This window comes from Drosophila takahashii, chromosome 3R, assembly GCF_030179915.1.
Source record: "Drosophila takahashii strain IR98-3 E-12201 chromosome 3R, DtakHiC1v2, whole genome shotgun sequence".
Classification (NCBI taxonomy): domain Eukaryota; kingdom Metazoa; phylum Arthropoda; class Insecta; order Diptera; family Drosophilidae; genus Drosophila; species Drosophila takahashii.
Window position 1 is genome coordinate 5,037,685 of NC_091681.1, and position 26,260 is coordinate 5,063,944.

Below are 26,260 nucleotides of genomic sequence, written 5' to 3' on the forward strand. Positions count from 1 at the left end.
TGCAACACTGAGCATGGTAAAATTCGACCGAGCAATTAAGTATCGGGAAAAGGGAGCTTGTGATCCGGAAGCTCTAAACTTTTTGTAAAGTCTAGACTTCACATTTTTAAGTCGTGACAACTCTTTACTAAACCACGGAGGCTGGCTAGAAATTTTAGGATAATACGTAGGAACGCCTGTATCAAAAACTGCGTTCAATACATTATAAAATATATTAACAGCTTCAGTCATATTGGTACATAAGTACAGATTAGACCAATCCGAGCAAGCGATAATGTTATTGATAAGTGCAAAGTTTGCTCTACGAAAGCAGGGGATGCGTTTAGCTGACTTTTCAGATATTTCAATTAATTTTGTACCCGTGTCAATAGTCAGCTCCAGCGTTGGGTGATATGGGTCCTCCGGTAAAGTAATTGCAGAGGTTTTAGCTATGCAGACACAATCTGGACTTGAAACAAAGCATAGATCCAGTAATCGTCCTAACGAATTCTGAACATGGTTTACTTGAGACAATCAAGCAAACCATCAAGAAAATCATTCTGCGTTGAAGGTAACAATATATTCGATGTTTCTACGGTGGACCATGTCGCTCTAGGTATATTAAAGTCACCTAGAACTATTAACTGATCCCTATCTGATAGTTTACTTAAAATAAACTGGATAGTGGACAGATGACTTGGAATATAAGAACATGTTATGTATATAGAAATATCCGGAAGGGATAGTTTTATACACAGAAATTCAATGCCCATTATTTCGTCGGACGTTATTTCTTCAGACGTTAATTCTGAGTCAACCGCAATTAAAACTCGGGTGCGTGTCATAACGCCCGGTGTCACAGCGCCCGCGGGCGTTATGACACTCGTAAAAGTGTCAAAAAATGTCATAGTGCCCCCGAGCGTTATGACACCTCTAAAAAAATTCTAAAATGCATTTTGAGTTAATGAGAATACCGATAAGAGAATTACTTTTTGTTGTAAAGCGCAATTGAATCAATGAGATTACCGAGAAGAGAGTACCGTTTGTTATGATACCTTTCATGCTTTTTCATATTTTAGTCAGTTAAACATTTCAGGAGTTATGTTCCGGTTCTGATTCAGAAAATACTTTGCAGTTCAGCCAAATGGCTGACGTGCTAAAATGTATTATTTGCATTGATAGGCCGCGGGACGTAATTTTTCTTCCATGTAGGCACTTCAAAATATGCTTTGAGTGCTTCAAAAATCTGGAACAGCGTTCAAAAAACTCTCTAATGCTCTGCCCGTACTGCAGACAGATAGTTGAAAATCATTTACAAGTATTTTAATAAATTGTTAAATAGACCGCAGACAAAAAATTTTTGCCTGCGGCTTGTCTCTATGTTACTCGCATTTACAAGTATTTCAATAAAATGTTATATTCGGCGCAGACAAAAATTTGTTTGAATAAAAGTGCAAGCCGCATTATTGTTTACTGCGCGCGCTCAACCTGAATACGACTTCTTTACTTATATAATTAATCTAAACTAATATCACTATGGACGGCAGTCCATGTAGTGACGAAGCGCACCAGGAGAGTGTGCGAAGGCGACTACTATATATACACGAAGAAATGAAAATCTACTGTGATGGTCCGATCATAATGAATGATACACCTATCGAAAGGTATTGCGAAAACTAACAGGATTGCATACCAAGACTCTAAGAAAATCAATTGGCTTGGGAGAAAGAGCGGTGAAAGTGAAAAAGTGAAAATTTCGAAATTTGGAGCTGTTGGGGCCGGTGGGGATAAATGCCCAATGTTTTAGTTGTATTCCTTTTGAAAATACCCGTCGAATGAGGGGTCATTTGTCAAAATCCGACGCTCCGTTCTAAAGTTATAGCCAAAATAAGATTTTCTTCGTCTTCCCAAAATGAAAATTTAATTCTGTTTGTCAGTTTGTCAGTTTGTCAGTTTGTCAGTTTGTCCAAAACATGTTTTTTAAGTTTTGAAAATTTGATATGACGTTCATCACATCGATATAAAAAACTTTTGTTCTACCACTTTTGGAAAAACTCGCTAGTTTAGCGGGAAAACAGCTATAAATAGCTAAAATTCGGAAAGCCGTAACTTCTATACTACTAAAGCTACAGACTTGTGCTGCATCTCGTTTGAAAGGTATTTTTAAACGCTATAAACGCCTTCTATATGCAATTTGTGTAAATGTAATAGTTTAAAAAATATGAACAAAAGACAATTTTTAAAAACTTTTTTTTTGGCTTTTTTTTATTTTTCTCAAAAACGGCTCTAACGATTTTCTTTAAAACTTTAAACTATATAGCCCTTGAGATTCCTTAAATTTTGGTATATAACAAATTACTGTAAAAAGTCACGTTTAAAAGTTATTTTTATACGAAAATAGCCACTTTTGCCAGCTCGAACAACTAACGCTCCCTTAGTATTGAATTTTGTGGGAGGGTATACGAACTGTATTTTAGGGTCATGGAATCAGTAAATTTGCACTTAAGAGTTCCATATAGGAATCTTTTATTCTACGACTTTTGGAAAAAGCCGCTACTTTAGCGGGAAAAAGCTTAAAATAGCTAAATTTCGTTAGTTTGTAAGTTCTACACTACTAAAGGTACAGACATGTGCTATACCTCGATTAAAAGGTATTTTGAAATACTTCAACGCCTTTTTAACTTAATTTGTTAAAATACAATAGTTTAAAAATTATGATTGACCAATTTAAATTTAAATGTATATATTAGCTCCTATGAGAGCAAATGTAAGCAAACAAAAACTTCTGATATCAAATAAAAACACCTCTTAACGAGGTAAAGAACTAGTGACGATCGCGCCTTCAACATACAAAAGTTCTGATATCAACATTTGTGACGAAAAATGATTACACTTGTCATTAAATAGACTTTCTAATATTTTCTCATTCGGCACGCTGCAATAGAAAATGCCTGTGAAGGGAAAAAGGCTGGAATAGTTTGCTAGGGCGGGCCGAATGAGAAAATACTAGAAAGTCTATTTAATGACAAGTGTAATAATTTTTCGTCACAAATGTTGATATCAGAACTTTTGTATGTTGAAGGCGCGATCGTCACTAGTTCTTTACCTCGTTAAGAGGTGTTTTTATTTGATAAAATTGGAACTCTAAAAAACGGCCAGCAGCAAATTTCACCCAGAACGGACATAAAAATCTAAAAAAATCACATTAATTACTAAAGTAATAGTTAAATATATTTTTTTTTCCTGAGGGCGTTATGACACTTTCCTGTGTGTCATAAGGCCCTCAAAAAAAGTGACATAGCGCCTGCGGGCGTTTTGACACTTTTGAGTGTGTCATAAGGCCCACGGGCCCTTTGACACCCACGGGCGTTATGACACCGGGCGTTATGACATGCACCCTTAAAACTCCACCTCTACGTCGGGAGAGACGATCAAGCCTGTACGTTGTGAACTTACTTGGAAAGACTTTGGAACTAAGAATTTCCGGTTTTAACCAAGTTTCTGTGAACACAATAACATGGGAAGACAAGGAAAAACTATCAGTATACAATGATAGGAAATCAGAAGGAAAGAATCTAGTTTTTTGAGACAGATAAAGATGAAGATGTGGATGGCTCTGTAATCTTACGTCCTTTATATTCGGAAACCGAATCTTTTTTAGCTTTCGACCTCAGTACCATTTGTGCGGCAGCTGAGATCGACTGCTGTGCTGCAGACCCCGGATCGCCAGAGAGAGTTTCACTAGCGACTACCGTGGGTTGTCTATCAACCGCGATCTATTTACGCTTAGGAGAATTGGGCTCAGATAGCATACGGCTAGTGAGCTGCGACTCAAGCGCCACAAGCAGCTCCGTATTTCTACGGCTGTTACGAATTAATTCTGTCACAGTGATTTTTGTGAGCCGTCTTATAGAGATTGCCTGGGTTTCATAAGCAACACATTCTTCACAATAGTAGTGCAAGCCCCTTCTCATGTCAATTGCATCGCGAACCAGGCCCGAATAGAAAAGGCATTTTGCATGAAAATATAAAATAGAAATATAAAATGACCCTACTTCGATAAAACGACACTGAAATGAGTTTAAATCTATAGCTCCCACCAATCAAGATTCCGGAATTATTATTATTAATGGCGAATATTTAGACTGGCCCCTACTCCATGACTTATTTATAGAGTTAGTTCACAATAAAGCATATTCCGCCACAGAACAGAACAGAACAGATACAGCCTTCTCACAAGCTGGATATGACTATATGACCAGCAGCAACTGGGTTACAACCATGTCGTTTCAATAACCACAAAAAGACCACGTATTGTTGGCCACATCCACAGTTGTAGTACAAGGACTCACCAACCGACAGGAACAATGCCGCATATTACTTAATTCTGGGTCTCAACTAAATCTTATATCCAAAAAAATGGCAGACAGACTGGCCTTAAACACCACGAAAACATCAGTGAACTTCCATGGGGTCGGTGGATACATTCAAAATGCCTCAGGCTGACTCTGACTTTCGACAACCAGGGAGCATAGACTTATTCCTCAGCGCTGAAATTATTACACGAATAGGAATCTTAGGAAAAGAGAAGACACGTTTAATGGAAACCAAAAAGGAGGATCCTTCGTCAGCACTGGACAATTTTTGGAAACTAGACACGAGTAATTCCACGTAAAACGTGACAGGTCACTTTGGGGCAAATCTCAGAATCGATCGAAACTTTTTTTTTCGATAGAGGATTGAAATATAAGGATGGGTTTTTGTTTTTTTTTTTTAACTCTTACAGTTTTTTGTTAAAATTGTTAAAAGAACTAAGCTTCGATTTTTTGGTTATGCAGCACCTGAGACTCGTTTGAGTTATTTTAATATTTGGTATTCCACTTTGTTCAATATCTCAATATCTTTCAGAAAAATATTTTTAAAAATTTTTTAATTTAAAATTGAGTATTTTAAAGTTAATTTTAAATTAAAAAAATTCTGTACGCCGGAATACACGCGGTTTCAGAATAAAAAAATTATCCTCATCTTGCTTAATGAATTCTTTACAAAGTGGTAAAAAAAATTGTTGTATTTGTAAAGAATTGATTAAGCAATATGAAGATAATTTTTTTATTCGGAAACCGCGTGTATTCCGGCGTACAGAATTTTTTTAATTTAAAATTAACTTTAAAAATACTTAATTTTAAATTAAAAAATTTTTTAAAATATTTTTCTGAAATATATTGAGATATCGAACAAAGTGGCATACCAAATATTAAAATAACTCAAACGAGTCTCAGATGCTGCAAAACCAAAAAATCGGAGCATAATTCTTTAAACAATTTAAAAAAAAAACTGTAAGAATTAAAAAAAAAAAAACAAAAACCCATCCTTATATTTCAATCCTCTATCGAAAAAAAAAGTTTCGAACGATTCTGAGATTTGACCCAAAGTGACCTGTCACGTTTGACGTGGAATGACTCACACCTTTACTACTGAACTACCGCCACTAACAGTTCAGGAACGGCTCTGCGAAAAGCATTTTACGACAAATGTAAAACTGTGTGCCGATCAACGACTAATAAACGACTACCCTTCTCGGAAGACCCAAGGTTTTGGGGCAATCATTGTGTATGGCCCAAAAAAGGTCTGAGAGTTTAGAAAGACGACTACAAAGAGATCCGACAACATGAGAGGGATACTTGGCGTTTATGGATGAGTATTAACGTTTAAAGCATATGACAGAAGTTCAGTAATTTATTTAATTATTTATTTAATAAAAATTAAAAAATTATAAAATTAAATAAATTTAAAAAAAAAATATTTAAAAATGTTTAATAAATTTCATAATACAAAAAATAATAAATAAAAAAATTTTCAAGTTATTGTTTATTAAATGTAATATATGTAAATGTAAATGTAATTGTTTATTAAATAGAATATCCAGAATCCATGAACTAACAAATCCAAGTCATTGGACTCACTTATCATCCGAAGACAACCCAGCAGACCTAGTATCCAGAAGATTTTCAGCGCAGCAATTGAAGCATAGAAGTTTTTGGTTCTGTGGTCCGTCTTTTTTGACAACAGAACAGGAGACATGGAAGCAATCAGCCAAGCCGATATTCGATGGCGAAGACCTCGAGCGAAGAAACATCAACTCCCAAGTAATAGCAACCACGACAAGTAGTGATTGGACGAATGAGATCAATCATCATATATCTTTTAATGCGTTGATAACAATCACGGGATGGATGCTACGTTTCATAAATAACTGTAAAAGGGGCAAAGAAAGAGCGGGAACAAGCACTACAACAAATAATGCAAAAAATACAAGGAGTAGGATTCCAGGCAACAATCAATCAACTAAAAAAGGTGGATGTGTAGCAGTATCAGATCCGTATCGATCGTTGGACCCGTTTCTGGACAAAAAGAATCTGCTGCGAGTAGGATGACGATTACAAAACTCAAGTTTAACATTTTACGAAAAACACCCCATGATGCTTCCAGCTAATCATGAGGTTACTCGACTCATGTTTGAAGATAAACATAGGCAATTAAAGCACTGCGGCCCCCAGGCTTTATTGGCAATTACGATGCAACGATTTTGGACAATCAACGGAAAACAGCTCGCATCGACAGCCGTACGACGGTGCGTTATTTGCTGTCGGGCCCGGTCAAGACTATTAAAACAAATAATGAGTCAGTTACCAGGGGATCGAGTAATGGCTTCAAGACCATTTAGAACCAGCGGAGTAGATTATTTTGGACCATTCTGGGTTCACTACAAAATCTGAGGAAAGAAGCCTCACAAGGTGTATTTAGCTATTTTCTGCTGTTTTTCCACCATGGTAGTGCATTTGGAAGTGGTATCAGATTTAACCACTCAAGAATTCCTGGCAGCACTCAAAAGATTCAACGGACGTAGAGGAGTAGCCGAAAAAATATGCTGCAACAACGCCACAAATTTTGTTGGCGCTGGGAATGAATTATACGAAGTAGAGCCAAGCATTTACACAACAGAAGCGCAAGAAGCAATAAAAAACAACATGCTCTCAACTAGGAACGGAATTTCAATTTATTCCTCCTAGACGGACTCAGAAGATCTCCGAGGCTGTGTTCCAAGCCCTAACCTTGCTAGCCTGTGTAGGTACCACCCATCTATTCCCAGTCGCTCCAGACGCACCGGTGCACAGTGTAAGATTTTGCCAATCTAGGGGGACTTAAATCAGTAGGAGTCGTATTTTTAAAAATATCGGCTTCAAATTTTGAGTGAATATTCTAGTAAGCCCAACGATTATGTTGGACATAAAAAAATGGGCGTGGCACTTTTGAGGGCGTTAAAAATTGAAAAAAACTGTTTTTTTAAAGATAAAAACCCCAAAAAAAATATTAAAAAAAATGTTCGACATTTTTAACTATTTTCTTATTTTTTGTTATAATTTTCGCCAACTTAAAAAATTTTGTTTTTAATTTTTGGAGACCACTTTTTTTTCTTTTTTTTGAAAAATGTTGAATTTTGGTTATATGCTCATGTTTTTAGCTGTAGCTTCGATATTATAAGCTGAGCAGCTGCAAATAAGGTTTTATATTAAAGATAATTGATAAAAAAAAACAAAAAAACTTTGGTCTATATTTTTAAGATTTTTTTTTATTAAATGGTAACAATTCAAACTTCATGTGTAGGGGAGAGTGGGGGAATTTCGTCACAGGGGCAATTTCGTCACCTGCAATATCTCGGAATCCATAAGTCGTAAAAATATATAATTTTTTTGTTTTAGTCCTTCAAGACGGCCAGACACAACCAATGCATTTGTTTTGTACAGAAGGCCAAAATAATTAGGCTATAATATTAAATGTGTTTTAACAGTTCAAAAGCTACATTTAGTTCTCGACGAAATTTTTTCTGTATGCCACAATTCAAAAGGAATAAGATACACGATTTTTTATATAATACACAGTGCTATAATGTGCATTTCTGCGTCAGTGATTTTTAACTTCGCGCCTAATTTCAGAAGAAAAATAATTATTTCTAAAAAAGTACGGTCTGGGGAAATTTCGCCACCCTACGCTAAGGGTAAATTCGCACCTATTTTAAATACATATTTTTATATTTGACGAGCTGGCTAACGAACAGACTACCAGCAGCAGCAACAAATATAGGACGTCAACAAAAATGGTACGCTTGATCAGTGTAGCATATTTTCAGGCGTTAAACTCCCTACATTTTTCAGGTGACGAAATTTCCCCAGTTGTGTGGTGATTTTACCCCCCTGTGTGGTGAGATTGCCCCAGTATATTGGTTTTACATTTTATTTTTTTATAAATCACCAAGCTAATTAAAAAAATAGGGGAATGTCACATTTTAAAGCTTGGTGCTAACCGCATTCAACAATAAAAATAGAAATATGATAACGTGTCTCAAGATGGACAAAAAATAGCTTTGAAAAAATGCTGACGAAATTCCCCCACTCTCCCCTACATCGTCTAGTGGAGACAGTGACTCAAAAATGTCTTCTTGAGCACTTATCAGCCGTTTTACGGTATGATCAATAATGGATTGTAAACTTATTTCAGCATAGGAATTTCTTACTTTTATACCAGTAGGATAGCATAACATTTTTGGCTCCTTAACGAGATCATAACATGGATATAATTTTGGACAGACAATTTTTGTGGTATTGTACTTCTATTTCTACAGAAGGGCAAGTGCTTATTCTGCTGAAATGTGTTTTGCAGTGCTATTAGAAGATAATTTAGCTTTCTTAATTATAGTCCCCGTGGACGGGGGAACATTTGGTAATTCATTAATTAATTTAGCTGAATCCCGTTTTCCTTCTGCCCGCAATGCCTGCTCTGCAGCTGATAGCAATTGATTCTCATCTATCGTAGGCAACAATTCTTGGCTTTTCCTTTTTTGTGTTTTAGGAAAACACTCAGAAAAGACTTTTTGTGACCTCCCTCTTGTACTTGAGGTGGAAGCAATGACATCAATGCGACAGTCTTCGCCATTTAATGTGACCTGAAGGCCACTTGCATTATGGCTTTATCTCTCCTTGATTTCTCAAATCGGTTTTGAAACTCAAAAGACAGTGTAATTTCAATTTGGAGTGGTCAATGTCATTGCCAAACACCATCACTGCGTGCTTTACAAGAGCGTCTCGCGGAGTGGTTTTTATGTTTTTCAACCAAACCTCGAAAAATGCAGCACGGCTTATTTCACTCGTTTCTAAATAGAAGGTCTTTGGGCAAAATATGGGCAAGATTTTTTTTTAGATTCTGAATCAGAATGAATGCATGCGAATTATGTATGTTCTGGTTGGATAGAATACGAATAATATAGGTTTTTTTCCACCAAAAAACAGAAATATGAAAAAATACACTTACTTTTTGGCACTTTTTTCAAAAAATGAAAAAAAATTTTTTTTGGTCAAAAAAAAAATTTGTTTGTTTTTAAAAGTGGATTAAGAATTGTCTAAAGTTTCTGAGAAAAATAACTTTTGGCTGCTCCCACTGATCACGCGATGCAATTGACTAAACTTTGTCAACTGTTGCTCGCTTCCCAGTGCAATTTTGCATGCATTTCTAAAGTCCAGCTTTAAAAACCGTTATCTCCCAAAAAAAAATATTTGTTTTGTTTTGTGCCTGTTTTTGTAATAGTTGAACATTTCTAAAAGTGCTGCTAAAAGCTCATCGACCTCAAAAATAGTTCAACTTTTGCTAAAAGTCCCGCTAGATTGGTAAAATCTTACACTGTGCGGTGAGGGCGATACCGTTACCCAAGAATACTGGGTCATATATAGAACTAGCAGGGTCTGTAGCCCGCAGCTTCGCCTGCGGAAATTAAAATTGAAAATTAAGCATTGCTTTATCTTTGGTACTTATTTTAAATTTAAAAAATTCCTAATGTTTATTCTATAAACCGAGAAAAGATTTTATCAGAACTTTTTCCCTTGATATCCGTAAAAACAAAAATATTTTGTCCTTTAAAAACTACTTAAAAAAACATGTGTCTTTTTTAAATCTTTTTAAAGTTATTATGGATTATGGTCCTTCGACAGTTAAAAAAAATTAATGTCTCCAATTCTTATTTTAAAAAAATGAATGCCAGAGATAGGATAATTTTAGGCTTATTTTTATTTCATCGGTCCCTTAAAACAAATCCTGTTGATATTGGCCTTGCTACCTCGTTCTACATTTTCTATTTCTATTTTCTATTTCTATTTTTGTTTTTTAAAGATGCAATTTTTAAACTATTTATTTAAACTATTACAAACCAAATACTCTTGGCGAATTTGCTACCGGGGGGTTTTTGGAAGGTATCCACAGTAGACAACTATTATAAGGGAAACAAATATGCGGAGCAATGTTTTGCTTTATGTATTTGACTAATTTAAGAAAAGACATCAAGAAAGGCAATTCCAAATTACTGCATTTTGTCATTGATATTTTGTTTCAGTATTTTTGTTTTCACATTAATTTTTCACCTTGATTAGAATTATATTAATAATAGGGAAGGCAGGTGGGCGGGGAAGCCGTGAATCAAATTGTTTAAACAGTTGAATTTGTTTAAGCAATATGAGCACGTGTAATAAAGAGCAAGAGAATCAATTGGTTTGAATATTTAATGTTCTTTTAATATTATCAATGCGATTTGAATTTTTGTTAACAAAAATCGGTTACAAAATGTCTTATGTAAGTATGTTGTGGAAATGTAAACGAAATATTCTTTTAGCAAAAGGATATCAGTATTGTCTAGAATTTGAATTTGATCGAATCTCAATTCCTTAGTCAGCTGCAATGCACACACACAAACGTACACACGCATATATATATCTAATGGCTGTGTGTGTAAAATACGCATTTTTTGGATATATTTATTTTGTGCGTGTGTGTGTACATAGCAGAGCAAATCATTGTTTGTTTTTGTTTTTTACAGATCAAAAGTTTGACGAAAACTCAACATTTGAAAACTAATAAATAGTTTGCTTATCGGGCTTTTGCATTTTAAAAAACAAAAGCAATTTTAAGGAAAATTTCGACTGTAAAATTCAGCTTAATGGGATTTCTGTAAGGTCTACCGATATTTTAAAATTTAACGTTTACTTAAGATTTGCGATATAATCGATTTTTTTTGGCTGTGGTATTTTCATTCTCCCCTTCTCCACTTAAATTGCGACAGCAGGACATACATATGTACATACATACATGCGCCAGCAGAACATACATACAAACACATGGGGACGCGTGACGTCACATCAGGTTAGCCAAATTTGAAAATATTGGGGACTTGGTTAAGGATGCTGAATCTCCAAGAAATTTAAATGCAGTTATTTGCGGGTATGCCATAAGATTATGAACATCACATTTTTAAACCATTTTAACAACATTTATAACAGAGAAATGACAAAAGAAAGAATTAAAAACAAGAAAGGAAGCTAGCTTCGGCAAGCCGAAGCTTATATACCCTTGCAGATCATTCTATTAATTTACAAATCGCAAAAATGTTAAATTTCTTATTATTTCACATTAATTTTTCGATCGTTTCTATCACAGCTATATGATATAGTAGTTCGATCTTTTAAAAATTAAAATCGAAATTCGGAAATATTTCAAAATAGTCATATCCCAGAGTAGAAGGAACTGTAATAAAAACCAACAAAGATATAATTTTTTCCCATTAATTTCCATTTAATTTTTCGACCGTTCCTATGGGAGCTATATGATATAGTGATCCGATTTAAAAAACAAAAAAAAACGAAATTCAGAAATATATAAAAAAAAATGTTCCCAAGAGTAGAAGGTAAAATTTTAAAAAACACCGGAGCTAGAATTTTTTTACGTTTTTTTTTTTGATCCTTCCTATGGGAGCTATAAGATATAGTTGTCCGATCCGTTTGGTTCCGACATATATACTACCTGCAATAGAAATACGACTTTTACGAAAGTTTCATCCCGATAGCTTTAAAACTGAGAGACTAGTTTGCGTAGAAACGGACGGACAGACGGACAGACGGACGGACAGACGGACAGACGGACAGACGGACATGGCTAGATCGACTCGTCTAGTGATGCTGATCAAGAATATATATACTTTATGGGGTCGGAAACGTCTCCTTCACTGCGTTGCAAACTTCTGACTGAAATCATAATACCCTCTGCAAGGGTATAAAAAAACAAATCGAATTTTGGGGCACTTTGGGGTCGTTTTTTGTTCTAAAAAGTACCCCTTACGCGGCTCCTAATTATTTTAGTAATTACTGTGATTTTTCTAGATTTTTAGGCAGGGAACGAAAATAACTGTTATTGTAAATTTTTCATACAAAAAAATCACGCACTTAGAAGGGTCCTAAAAATTTTTTAAATACACCACAATTTTTATTAGCCATTGTAGTTTACAAATCCGTAATGATTTTTATTTTTTGATTTTTATAATAAAACTCAAAAAATAACTGTTATTTTTTGATTTTTATGAATAACAGTTATTCTATAACAGTTATCCTTGACATTTTTGAAAAAATGAAATAATTAAAAAAACATGATACCCGTGCTTTTTATAACTTACTAAAAATTTGTTAAAAAAGGCAACCGCGCATATTTTATACCTATATTTTTTTAAAATTTTGTTTACCCACAAAATCGCCATAAATCAAGTTTGAGTTTTATTTTTGATCACGACGAATAACTGTTATTTGTCAACTTTTATTATAAAACTCAAAAAATAACAGTTATTCTTTGAGTTTTACTTTACAAATCAGAAAATAACTGTTAAAGTGTGATTTTTAAAATAAAACTTATAACAGTTACGTTCCCTGTTTTTAGGTCAATCCGTTCTGGGTGGAATTTGCTACTGACCGTTTTTTAATCAAGACAAATATTGATATAGAAGATTAAGCAATAAAATAGCGCTTACTTCAGCTGCATGGACGATCATCTCGTACTTCGATTTACACCATCACTGCGTGCTTTACAAGAGCGTCTCGCGGAGTGGTTTTTATGTTTTTCAACCAAACCTCGAAAAATGCAGCACGGCTTATTTCACTCGTTTCTAAATAGAAGGTCTTTGGGCAAAATATGGGCAAGATTTTTTTTTAGATTCTGAATCAGAATGAATGCATGCGAATTATGTATGTTCTGGTTGGATAGAATACGAATAATATAAGTTTTTTTCCACCAAAAAACAGAAATATGAAAAAATACACTTACTTTTTGGCACTTTTTTCAAAAAATGAAAAAAAATTTTTTTTGGTCAAAAAAAAAATTTGTTTGTTTTTAAAAGTGGATTAAGAATTGTCTAAAGTTTCTGAGAAAAATAACTTTTGGCTGCTCCCACTGATCACGCGATGCAATTGACTAAACTTTGTCAACTGTTGCTCGCTTCCCAGTGCAATTTTGCATGCATTTCTAAAGTCCAGCTTTAAAAACCGTTATCTCCCAAAAAAAAATATTTGTTTTGTTTTGTGCCTGTTTTTGTAATAGTTGAACATTTCTAAAAGTGCTGCTAAAAGCTCATCGACCTCAAAAATAGTTCAACTTTTGCTAAAAGTCCCGCTAGATTGGTAAAATCTTACACTGTGCGGTGAGGGCGATACCGTTACCCAAGAATACTGGGTCATATATAGAACTAGCAGGGTCTGTAGCCCGCAGCTTCGCCTGCGGAAATTAAAATTGAAAATTAAGCATTGCTTTATCTTTGGTACTTATTTTAAATTTAAAAAATTCCTAATGTTTATTCTATAAACCGAGAAAAGATTTTATCAGAACTTTTTCCCTTGATATCCGTAAAAACAAAAATATTTTGTCCTTTAAAAACTACTTAAAAAAACATGTGTCTTTTTTAAATCTTTTTAAAGTTATTATGGATTATGGTCCTTCGACAGTTAAAAAAAATTAATGTCTCCAATTCTTATTTTAAAAAAATGAATGCCAGAGATAGGATAATTTTAGGCTTATTTTTATTTCATCGGTCCCTTAAAACAAATCCTGTTGATATTGGCCTTGCTACCTCGTTCTACATTTTCTATTTCTATTTTCTATTTCTATTTTTGTTTTTTAAAGATGCAATTTTTAAACTATTTATTTAAACTATTACAAACCAAATACTCTTGGCGAATTTGCTACCGGGGGGTTTTTGGAAGGTATCCACAGTAGACAACTATTATAAGGGAAACAAATATGCGGAGCAATGTTTTGCTTTATGTATTTGACTAATTTAAGAAAAGACATCAAGAAAGGCAATTCCAAATTACTGCATTTTGTCATTGATATTTTGTTTCAGTATTTTTGTTTTCACATTAATTTTTCACCTTGATTAGAATTATATTAATAATAGGGAAGGCAGGTGGGCGGGGAAGCCGTGAATCAAATTGTTTAAACAGTTGAATTTGTTTAAGCAATATGAGCACGTGTAATAAAGAGCAAGAGAATCAATTGGTTTGAATATTTAATGTTCTTTTAATATTATCAATGCGATTTGAATTTTTGTTAACAAAAATCGGTTACAAAATGTCTTATGTAAGTATGTTGTGGAAATGTAAACGAAATATTCTTTTAGCAAAAGGATATCAGTATTGTCTAGAATTTGAATTTGATCGAATCTCAATTCCTTAGTCAGCTGCAATGCACACACACAAACGTACACACGCATATATATATCTAATGGCTGTGTGTGTAAAATACGCATTTTTTGGATATATTTATTTTGTGCGTGTGTGTGTACATAGCAGAGCAAATCATTGTTTGTTTTTGTTTTTTACAGATCAAAAGTTTGACGAAAACTCAACATTTGAAAACTAATAAATAGTTTGCTTATCGGGCTTTTGCATTTTAAAAAACAAAAGCAATTTTAAGGAAAATTTCGACTGTAAAATTCAGCTTAATGGGATTTCTGTAAGGTCTACCGATATTTTAAAATTTAACGTTTACTTAAGATTTGCGATATAATCGATTTTTTTTGGCTGTGGTATTTTCATTCTCCCCTTCTCCACTTAAATTGCGACAGCAGGACATACATATGTACATACATACATGCGCCAGCAGAACATACATACAAACACATGGGGACGCGTGACGTCACATCAGGTTAGCCAAATTTGAAAATATTGGGGACTTGGTTAAGGATGCTGAATCTCCAAGAAATTTAAATGCAGTTATTTGCGGGTATGCCATAAGATTATGAACATCACATTTTTAAACCATTTTAACAACATTTATAACAGAGAAATGACAAAAGAAAGAATTAAAAACAAGAAAGGAAGCTAGCTTCGGCAAGCCGAAGCTTATATACCCTTGCAGATCATTCTATTAATTTACAAATCGCAAAAATGTTAAATTTCTTATTATTTCACATTAATTTTTCGATCGTTTCTATCACAGCTATATGATATAGTAGTTCGATCTTTTAAAAATTAAAATCGAAATTCGGAAATATTTCAAAATAGTCATATCCCAGAGTAGAAGGAACTGTAATAAAAACCAACAAAGATATAATTTTTTCCCATTAATTTCCATTTAATTTTTCGACCGTTCCTATGGCAGCTATATGATATAGTGATCCGATTTAAAAAACAAAAAAAAACGAAATTCAGAAATATATAAAAAAAAATGTTCCCAAGAGTAGAAGGTAAAATTTTAAAAAACACCGGAGCTAGAATTTTTTTACGTTTTTTTTTTTTGATCCTTCCTATGGGAGCTATAAGATATAGTTGTCCGATCCGTTTGGTTCCGACATATATACTACCTGCAATAGAAATACGACTTTTACGAAAGTTTCATCCCGATAGCTTTAAAACTGAGAGACTAGTTTGCGTAGAAACGGACGGACAGACGGACAGACGGACGGACAGACGGACAGACGGACAGACGGACATGGCTAGATCGACTCGTCTAGTGATGCTGATCAAGAATATATATACTTTATGGGGTCGGAAACGTCTCCTTCACTGCGTTGCAAACTTCTGACTGAAATCATAATACCCTCTGCAAGGGTATAAAAAAACAAATCGAATTTTGGGGCACTTTGGGGTCGTTTTTTGTTCTAAAAAGTACCCCTTACGCGGCTCCTAATTATTTTAGTAATTACTGTGATTTTTCTAGATTTTTAGGCAGGGAACGAAAATAACTGTTATTGTAAATTTTTCATACAAAAAAATCACGCACTTAGAAGGGTCCTAAAAATTTTTTAAATACACCACAATTTTTATTAGCCATTGTAGTTTACAAATCCGTAATGATTTTTATTTTTTGATTTTTATAATAAAACTCAAAAAATAACTGTTATTTTTTGATTTTTATGAATAACAGTTATTCTATAACAGTTATCCTTGACATTTTTGAAAAAATGAAATAATTAAAAAAACATGATACCCGTGCTTTTTATAACTTACTAAAAATTTGTTAAAAAAGGCAACCGCGCATATTTTATACCTATATTTTTTTAAAATTTTGTTTACCCACAAAATCGCCATAAATCAAGTTTGAGTTTTATTTTTGATCACGACGAATAACTGTTATTTGTCAACTTTTATTATAAAACTCAAAAAATAACAGTTATTCTTTGAGTTTTACTTTACAAATCAGAAAATAACTGTTAAAGTGTGATTTTTAAAATAAAACTTATAACAGTTACGTTCCCTGTTTTTAGGTCAATCCGTTCTGGGTGGAATTTGCTACTGACCGTTTTTTAATCAAGACAAATATTGATATAGAAGATTAAGCAATAAAATAGCGCTTACTTCAGCTGCATGGACGATCATCTCGTACTTCGATTTACACCATCACTGCGTGCTTTACAAGAGCGTCTCGCGGAGTGGTTTTTATGTTTTTCAACCAAACCTCGAAAAATGCAGCACGGCTTATTTCACTCGTTTCTAAATAGAAGGTCTTTGGGCAAAATATGGGCAAGATTTTTTTTTAGATTCTGAATCAGAATGAATGCATGCGAATTATGTATGTTCTGGTTGGATAGAATACGAATAATATAAGTTTTTTTCCACCAAAAAACAGAAATATGAAAAAATACACTTACTTTTTGGCACTTTTTTCAAAAAATGAAAAAATTTTTTTTTTGGTCAAAAAAAAAATTTGTTTGTTTTTAAAAGTGGATTAAGAATTGTCTAAAGTTTCTGGGAAAAATAACTTTTGGCTGCTCCCACTGATCACGCGATGCAATTGACTCAACTTTGTCAACTGTTGCTCGCTTCCCAGTGCAATTTTGCATGCATTTCTAAAGTCCAGCTTTAAAAACCGTTATCTCCCAAAAAAAAAATATTTGTTTTGTTTTGTGCCTGTTTTTGTAATAGTTGAACATTTCTAAAAGTGCTGCTAAAAGCTCATCGACCTCAAAAATAGTTCAACTTTTGCTAAAAGTCCCGCTAGATTGGCAAAATCTTACACTGTGCGGTGAGGGCGATACCGTTACCCAACAATACTGGGTCATATATAGAACTAGCAGGGTCTGTAGCCCGCAGCTTCGCCTGCGGAAATTAAAATTGAAAATTAAGCATTGCTTTATCTTTGGTACTTATTTTAAATTTAAAAAATTCCTAATGTTTATTCTATAAACCGAGAAAAGATTTTATCAGAACTTTTTCCCTTGATATCCGTAAAAACAAAAATATTTTGTCCTTTAAAAACTACTTAAAAAAACATGTGTCTTTTTTAAATCTTTTTAAAATTATTATGGATTGTTTGCATAAGTTAACAGATGGACAAAACAGAAACTAACAGATTCCTTTTTCGACACAAATCCTCACACTTATTTCATTCAAAACATTAGTATTTTGTCCAAAACATATTAATTAAATATAGAATGTCATACTGCGTTGAGCATGTAATTTAATTTAATTTAATTTATTTGTTTATTGTATCCTAGCGTTACAAGTTTTTGAAACTTATGAATTAGTACGCTAGTCACTCCGTGTTGATAATTATAGTAAATTTATAGCTGACAATATTTCTTAAAAATACTACATAGTTGTTTACAAAGGACTTAACTAAACTTATCTTTAATTGTTAGAGTTATTTATTTTTAGAAATTCTTTTAATTTAATTTTAAACTGATTAGCACTTCTTATTGATTTGAGAACATGAGGCAGTTCGTTCCACAGGCGCACAGCATTGATGTAGAACTGTCTCTGAGAACACAGTAATCTTGTTCTCGGATGTATTAAATTATTAGTTCGATTTGATTGGGCATGCACAAGTTTGTCAGCGAGGTAGGTTGGTTCATTTGTCATTATAATCTTATGAACGAAAATTAGAGTTCTAGAATCTATCCATTGCTCTAACTTCATATCGTAAATAGACTCTGCCAGGGTGGATATGTGTTCTGCTGTTCTTTTATTAAATACGTATCTGGCTATGGAGTTGAACCCTACTTTTAATTTTTGAAAGTCCCGAGTATCGCAATGGCCAAAGATTTCAACACAATAAAATAATGAGGGTAGTAGGTACATTTTTGCTATTAGGATCTTAAGGTTTACTGGCAGAAAGTGTTGGGATACTGACAGCTGCCTTAACATTCCATATATTTTTCCTGTTGCTTTAGTAATATGTGTACTCCATTGCAAGGTATTGTTGAAAGTTACACCCAAGTTAACAGCATTTTGTACATATTTAATGGGAATATTATTAATTACTATACGGGGCAAGTTATTAGTTTTAAGTGCTTTTTTATAAATTATCAGACATTTTGATTTACTAGGATTTAGTCCCAGACCATTTCTTTGCGCCCATTTATGTATTTTGTTTAATTCAGTATTACATATAGATATACAATGACACATCTCACATAAAGGTCGACTTACATATATTTGTACATCATCTGCGTACATATGAACATTACAGTTTGACAGATTATTAGGCAGGTCATTAATATACACACAAAACATTAAAGGACCGAGCACAGATCCTTGAGGGACACCGCGCTCAATAGTTTTAAACGCGGAAATGTCCGAACCTGACACTACTGCTTGTGCCCTCCCAGAGAGATACGACTTAAGTAGTGCGACTGCTGTGGTATTAAAGTTGAAGATATTACTGAGCTTGGTACAGAGAATCTGGTGGTTGACAGTGTCGAAAGCTTTGCTATGGTCTAAGAGCGTTAAGAAGGTTACATATCCTTTGTCAAGTTGCGTTCGGATATCCTCAACTATACCTGCTACTGCCGTGGTACAGCTTCTGTACCCAATCCATTGCCATTAAAGCCTAGAATCATTATTTGAAAAAAAATTTCTTTAAGAAAAAAATAGATAGGATACGAATTTGATTAAATTGACATGTTAAAAATATTAAACTCATTTTCAATTTCGGAGAGTTTTGACTATTGCTGACCCGCTCTTACCCAGTTAAATTTAGGCATTTTTTTGTATGAATTCAGAGTGCAAAAATATGAATTTCAAAGCAGTACTTTATCGAAAACAAAGCAAAAAACTGCCAAAATATGGATTATCACGCCGCGTTAAGTATGTAATTCAATTCCAAATCGATTAGCGTTTAACTCTGGAAAAAAAACTTGTATTCTTAAAAAAAATTGCTAAAAGTTTTACATAGCTCTCCAACAACCAATATAATAATTTTGATTAAGATTTAAAAAATTTGAGGGAATATTTGTAATTTAAGTTCGCCTTGAAATGTTACAACCGCTTCAAAATGTGATGGGATGTTTATCCTTCGACAGTTAAAAAAAAATTAATGTCTCCAATTCTTATTTAAAAAAAATGAATGCCAGAGATAGGATAATTTTAGGCTTATTTTTATTTCATCGGTCCCTTAAAACAAATCCTGTTGATATTGGCCTTGCTACCTCGTTCTACATTTTCTATTTCTATTTTCTATTTCTATTTTTGTTTTTTAAAGATGCAATTTTTAAACTATTTATTTAAACTATTACAAACCAAATACTCTTGGCGAATTTGCTACCGGGGGGTTTTTGGAAGGTATCCACAGTAGACAACTATTATAAGGGAAACAAATATGCGGAGCAATGTTTTGCTTTATGTATTTGACTAATTTAAGAAAAGACATCAAGAAAGGCAATTCCAAATTACTGCATTTTGTCATTGATATTTTGTTTCAGTATTTTTGTTTTCACATTAATTTTTCACCTTGATTAGAATTATATTAATAATAGGGAAGGCAGGTGGGCGGGGAAGCCGTGAATCAAATTGTTTAAACAGTTGAATTTGTTTAAGCAATATGAGCACGTGTAATAAAGAGCAAGAGAATCAATTGGTTTGAATATTTAATGTTCTTTTAATATTATCAATGCGATTTGAATTTTTGTTAACAAAAATCGGTTACAAAATGTCTTATGTAAGTATGTTGTGGAAATGTAAACGAAATATTCTTTTAGCAAAAGGATATCAGTATTGTCTAGAATTTGAATTTGATCGAATCTCAATTCCTTAGTCAGCTGCAATGCACACACACAAACGTACACACGCATATATATATCTAATGGCTGTGTGTGTAAAATACGCATTTTTTGGATATATTTATTTTGTGCGTGTGTGTGTACATAGCAGAGCAAATCATTGTTTGTTTTTGTTTTTTACAGATCAAAAGTTTGACGAAAACTCAACATTTGAAAACTAATAAATAGTTTGCTTATCGGGCTTTTGCATTTTAAAAAACAAAAGCAATTTTAAGGAAAATTTCGACTGTAAAATTCAGCTTAATGGGATTTCTGTAAGGTCTACCGATATTTTAAAATTTAACGTTTACTTAAGATTTGCGATATAATCGATTTTTTTTGGCTGTGGTATTTTCATTTTCCCCTTGCGCGGTCACACTTAAATTGCGACAGCAGGACATACATATGTACATACATACATGCGCCAGCAGAACATACATACAAACACATGGGGACGCGTGACGTCACATCAGGTTAGCCAAATTTGAAAATATTGGGGACTTGGTTAAGGATGCTGAATCTCCAAGAAATTTAAATGCAGTTATTTGCGGGTATGCCATAAGATTATGAACATCACATTTTTAAACCATTTTAACAACATTTATAACAGAGAAATGGCAAAAGAAAGAATTAAAAAAAAAACAAATCGAATTTTGGGGCACTTTGGGGTCGTTTTTTGTTCTAAAAAGTACCCCTTACGCGGCTCCTAATTATTTTAGTAATTACTGTGATTTTTCTAGATTTTTAGGTCAATCCGTTCTGGGTGGAATTTGCTACTGACCGTTTTTTAATCAAGACAAATATTGATATAGAAGATTAAGCAATAAAATAGCGCTTACTTCAGCTGCATGGACGATCATCTCGTACTTCGATTTACGGCTACTGGCGCAAAAGATCGCAGCCTTTAAGACCAGCGTAAAAGGGTTATATAGATGGTGTATTAGAAGTGAAGCATGTCCAACAATAATACACGCGCTCGAGCAGGGGGCCAGTGAATTGTATGATGCACAGCAATTTTTTGAGCACCCTTTTTTTTGCTGTCGATTCGAGCGCGTGGCAAGTCGTTTCACAGTGTTCTCGGTCCGGTGCAGTTGTAGTTGCATATTCGCCAGCGATTTAGACGCCATCTTCCAATCACCATAAAGATCTACAAGGATATCATCACCGGCGACGAGATGTTCGCCGACACCTACAAGATGAAGCTGGTGGACGACGTGATCTACGAGGTCTACGGCAAGCTGATCACCCACCAGGGCGATGATATCCAACTGGCTGGAGCCACCGCCTCCGCCGAGGAGGCGGACGAGGGCACCGAAATCACCTCGGAGATTGGCGTCGATGTTGTGAAGGACTACATGAAGAAGGTGCTGGCCAAGCTGGAGGAGAACGCCCCCGACCAGGTGGACGTGTTCACACAGAGAGAATTCTGACGTTCTCATCTGAGTTGGAAATGTTCTTAAAAATAGAAAGGCCTTTTTCAAGTTCAAATGTTCTAAATGTGCTTGAATTAAGTGGAATTGGTTCTTAAAATCTAGTTGAGCTTAAAATGTTCTTAAAATAAGAACGAATCGTTATTATTTTAGCACATGTTTCTTAAATCAAATCAATTTTGTTCTCAAAAACCACAATATCTCAAAATGTTCTTAGTTTGAGAACGAAAGGGACTAAAGAAAGAACCAAAATTAGGTTGCATTTCAACTTAAAATGATTCAAAACTCTATTCTCTTATTTTTTTTTGGATTTCCTAGAACGCGTTAGGATGTTTTCGTTTGACACCTAGAACGCACTAGACCATTTTCCTTTGCTCCAATACCACTTTACCATTAGATTTGCCCTTTTCGTCTTATATATAATTCCCAACTGGTTCTAGCCCTTCATGAACCAAGCCCAATTCAGATTCTAAGACTTTAAGACTTTTTTTCTGGCTCTTTAAACTTTAGTCTTTAATAAACTTTCACACTAACTGAAAGTCAAGTGCAACCCTTTATAAGATGTAATTGGACAACTACCTTTTTAATATTACTTATAAATTACTCTTATCCTTAGCTAAAATCAAACTCAAAATGCTATAGAATTGAGAGCAAAATGTGCTGAAAATAGAACAAATGAACTTATTTTTTTATCCATTTGATTTAAAAATGTACTTGAATTAAGAACAAAATCAACTTGAAAATAGAACGAAGTGAACTTAATGTCGGATTTTTAGCTAACACCATTTCGTTCTGATATTGTGAACATTCAACTCGAAATGAGAACATTTGTGCTTACCCGGTTTTTAAGAACGAATGTTCTTGACTTGAGTGCAATGTTCTTGGTTTTTTTTCTCTGTGTAGGTCTGAAGAATTCGCGGTCTCATTATGTTGAAGAATTCATGAATAGCTGTATTGGTTAGAACTTTAAAAATTGTTACCATGGTCATTAATGGTTTCTCTAGGTCTGAAGAATTCAGGTCTTATTATGTTTATGACTTTATGAATGGCTTTATTGGTTAGAACTTTAAAAATTGTTACCATGGTCATTAATGGTTCCTCTAGGTCTGAAGAATTCGCGGTCTTATTATAGTAAAGAATTCATGTGTATAAGTAAAAATTGCAACCTTTAAAATTCCAATTCTAATTGAGCAACAGATATTTAAGACTTATATATTTTCGATCACAAATGTTATTTAATGATTTTTTACTATAAGTCTTTTCATAAGAGTTATCTTGACTTTTATTTTTTCAGACTAAAAATAACTGTTATTTTTAGACTTTTATTTTAAAAGTCATGAATAAAAGTTACGGAGGACTTTTATTTTTTCGGTCAAAAAATAACTGTTATTCTCTGACTTTTATTTTAAAAGTCTGAAATAACAGTTACTTCATGACCAATTTAATCTAATGAATAGACCGCATTAGATTGGTTATGTGACTTTTTTCTCCGATTTTTAGTGGGATCCGAAGTGCATGATTTTTTTGATTAAAAATAATAAAAACTGTTATTTTCGGTCCCTGGTAAAAAATCGATATAAAATCGAACTATTGATTGATTTTTTTCTTGATGGTCTTGTTAGTTGACTTAAAGATGTATCTTTAAGTATAAGTCTTAAAAATAATTTCAGTTTTTAGGCGTGTATTTTTAACGATGCCATTTATGCCAGCATTTTTGCATTTTTTCTAACTTTTTCAACTTTGACGAAATGTAGCTTCTAAACTAACGAATGGAACTCAATGACGTGTATAAGAAAGTTGGAGGGTTGGTCATTTACGGTTGAAATCGGTTAACCACAACTCAAGTTAGAAATTAAAAAAGTGTCAAAAGCGTTTTTTACATTTTTAAAAAAATTCTATCCATAAAAAAAATTTTAAGAGCCATTTTCTGAATCAGGAAGACGTACCTTACCGGAAAACAAAGGTTTCATTCATGGTATATTTCATCGATCTTTTTTTGTAAACTGGTGTAATTACACCAGTTTACAAAAAACGAGAGAGAAAACGCTATAGTCGGGTTGGTGTCCCGACTATCTAATACCCGTCACTCAGCTAAAGGGAGTGCGAACGCTATATTCGGGTTGGTGTCCCGACTATCTAATAATCGTAACTCAGCTAAAGGGAGTGCAATGGATATTGATATACGATATTTTTGATTGTGTATAACTTTTTAATAAATGGTCCGATTTGAAAAATGTCTTCTACATTTCGATAGGTATAAATATATATAACAAAATTGCATTTATACTTCTCGGATATCTTTAAAAGTGTGGGCACCAGACACATTTTAAAATCGTTAGTGGGCGATTGTGGGCTGAAATAAACTTGCGCCGCGTAGGAAGCCCAAGAATATGTGTGGGAAATCTCAACCTTCTAGCTTTTGTAGTTTCCGAGATCTCAGCGTTCATACGGACAGACAGAGAGACAGACAGACGGACATGGCTATATCGACTCGGCTAGTGACCCTGATCAAGAAAACATACTTTAGCACCAATACAATATACCCTTTTACTCTACGAGTAACGGGTATAAAAATCGATGAAATATACCATGAAAGAGACATGATAATTATCAATCAAATGTGCAATCGGAAAATAATAAGTTTATTCGCTACTTTTGTATGTGCAAATGTTTTCGTTTCATTCAAAACAACAAATTACAAACAAGTATACGAATTTGTAAGCAAATTGTGCAAAATTGCATTGATAGCATTGTAACTGATAGAAAGTATAAAAATGCACTACTTTTACTCACTACGTATACTTATTTTTAAAAACTAAACATGGCTCCACCTTTTTGACAAAAACCGATTGAAACTAACGATATGACGCATATGTTAGATTAAATAACAACAATTTTTTTGTGGGGAACCCGTTTAAAACATTTTTTAAACTATTAATTTGTTTTTATTTTTAAGAAATTAAAAACTCATTAAAAAAAAAATTTTTTTTAAGAAGAGGTTTTTTAGGAATTAATGCAAAAAACACGAAGACAATCGGATTACGGGTGCATGTCATAACGCCCGGTGTCATAACGCCCGTGGGCCTTATGACACACTTCAAAGTGTCATAACGCCCGCAGGCGCTATGTCACTTTTTTTGAGGGCCTTATGACACACAGGAAAGTGACAAAACGCCCTCAGGAAAAAAATATATTTAACTAATACTTTAGTAATTAATGTGATTTTTTTAGATTTTAATGTCCGTTCTGGGTGAAATTTTCTGCTGACCGTTTTTTAGAGTTCCAATTTTATATTAGTTTAGATTATTTATATAAGTAAAAAAGTCGTATTCAGGTTGAGCGCGCGCAGTAAACAATAATGCGGCTTGCACTTTTATTCAAACAAATTTTTGTCTGCGCCCTATATAACATTTTATTGAAATACTTGTAAATGCGAGTAACATAGAGGCAATGTAGTAATCAGTTGTGTAGAATAATTTAGCGATGAGTAATGTGGTAGAAGTTAAGTATTTGTAGTGAAAGAAAGCGCCGCAGCCAAAAATTTTTTTTCAAAAAAATCGCGCGATTTTTTAGAAAAAAAATTTTTGTCTGCGGTCTATTTAACAATATATTGAAATACTTGTAAATGATTTTCAACTATCTGGCTGCAGTTCGGGCAGAGCATTAGAGAGTTTTTTGAACGCTGTTCCATATTTTTGAAGCACTCAAAGCATATTTTGAAGTGCCAACATGGAAGAAGAACTAAATAATTCTCTTATCGGTATTCTCATTAACTCAAATTTTTTAGAAGTTGCGGGCGTTATGACACTTTTAAAAGTGGGGCACCATGTCATTTTTTGAAAGGGCGTTATGACACTCGTAAAAGTGTCATAAGGCGCCCGCGGGCGCTATGACAACGGGCGTTATGACACGCACCCAATCGGATTACTACAACCGGAGATTACGATTTTCAATTAGATGGTACTTTTTCAAAATACACGTTTTTTGGCAAACTAAAAACATCCTGATACACGTGTTTACTAATTTTCCGAATAGTACACGTAAAAGTTTCAGGCAAATTAAAAATGTGACCCAAGAAAAGGTCTTCGGTTTGTAAAAGAACCGCCCATATTTAAAATTGCAATTTACTGTATACAATTGCGCCCAATTCCTATACTATTGTTTTAATTTTTGCAATCGCCGGAAAACGAGTTCTTCTATGTATTTATCTTATCGACCGTCCGATAAGCGGCAAACTTCCAAACTTGTTTACATACTGCTTCCCGCTTGGTCTGACGTTGCAACGCGTTGTTCGAAGACCCAAAAAAAAGAAAATTAAAATGGTTCAATGTGTGGAAACTGGAAATTTGTAAGAATTGCAGTTGTTACGCCAGTCTAGAACGCTAGTCGACACTTCCGTGTTTATTTTATACGATATTGGATATCGGGGCACCCGACTATAGCGTTCTCTCTTGCTGAC

General features: G+C 33.8%; 1 protein-coding gene across 1 annotated transcript; it reads left to right on the forward strand.

Annotated features, from left to right (window-relative positions):
- Nucleotides 1-1,515: 1,515 nt before the first annotated feature.
- LOC108061501 (translationally-controlled tumor protein homolog) lies at nucleotides 1,516-21,801 on the forward strand. Its single transcript, XM_070216117.1, has 2 exons — nucleotides 1,516-1,557; nucleotides 21,484-21,801. The coding sequence occupies exons 1-2, from the start codon at nucleotides 1,516-1,518 to the stop codon at nucleotides 21,799-21,801; spliced, it is 360 nt and encodes a 119-aa protein (XP_070072218.1).
- The last annotated feature ends 4,459 nt before the right edge of the window (nucleotides 21,802-26,260 follow it).

What these genes read in the sequence shown, in the direction of transcription:
- LOC108061501 (XM_070216117.1), top strand. Translation starts at nt 1,516, where the DNA reads ATGGACGGCAGTCCATGTAGTGACGAAGCGCACCAGGAGAGT. An exon ending in ACGAAGCGCACCAGGAGAGT is followed by an intron (nt 1,558 to 21,483) that starts GTGCGAAGGCGA and finishes CATATTCGCCAG; the next exon opens with CGATTTAGACGCCATCTTCC.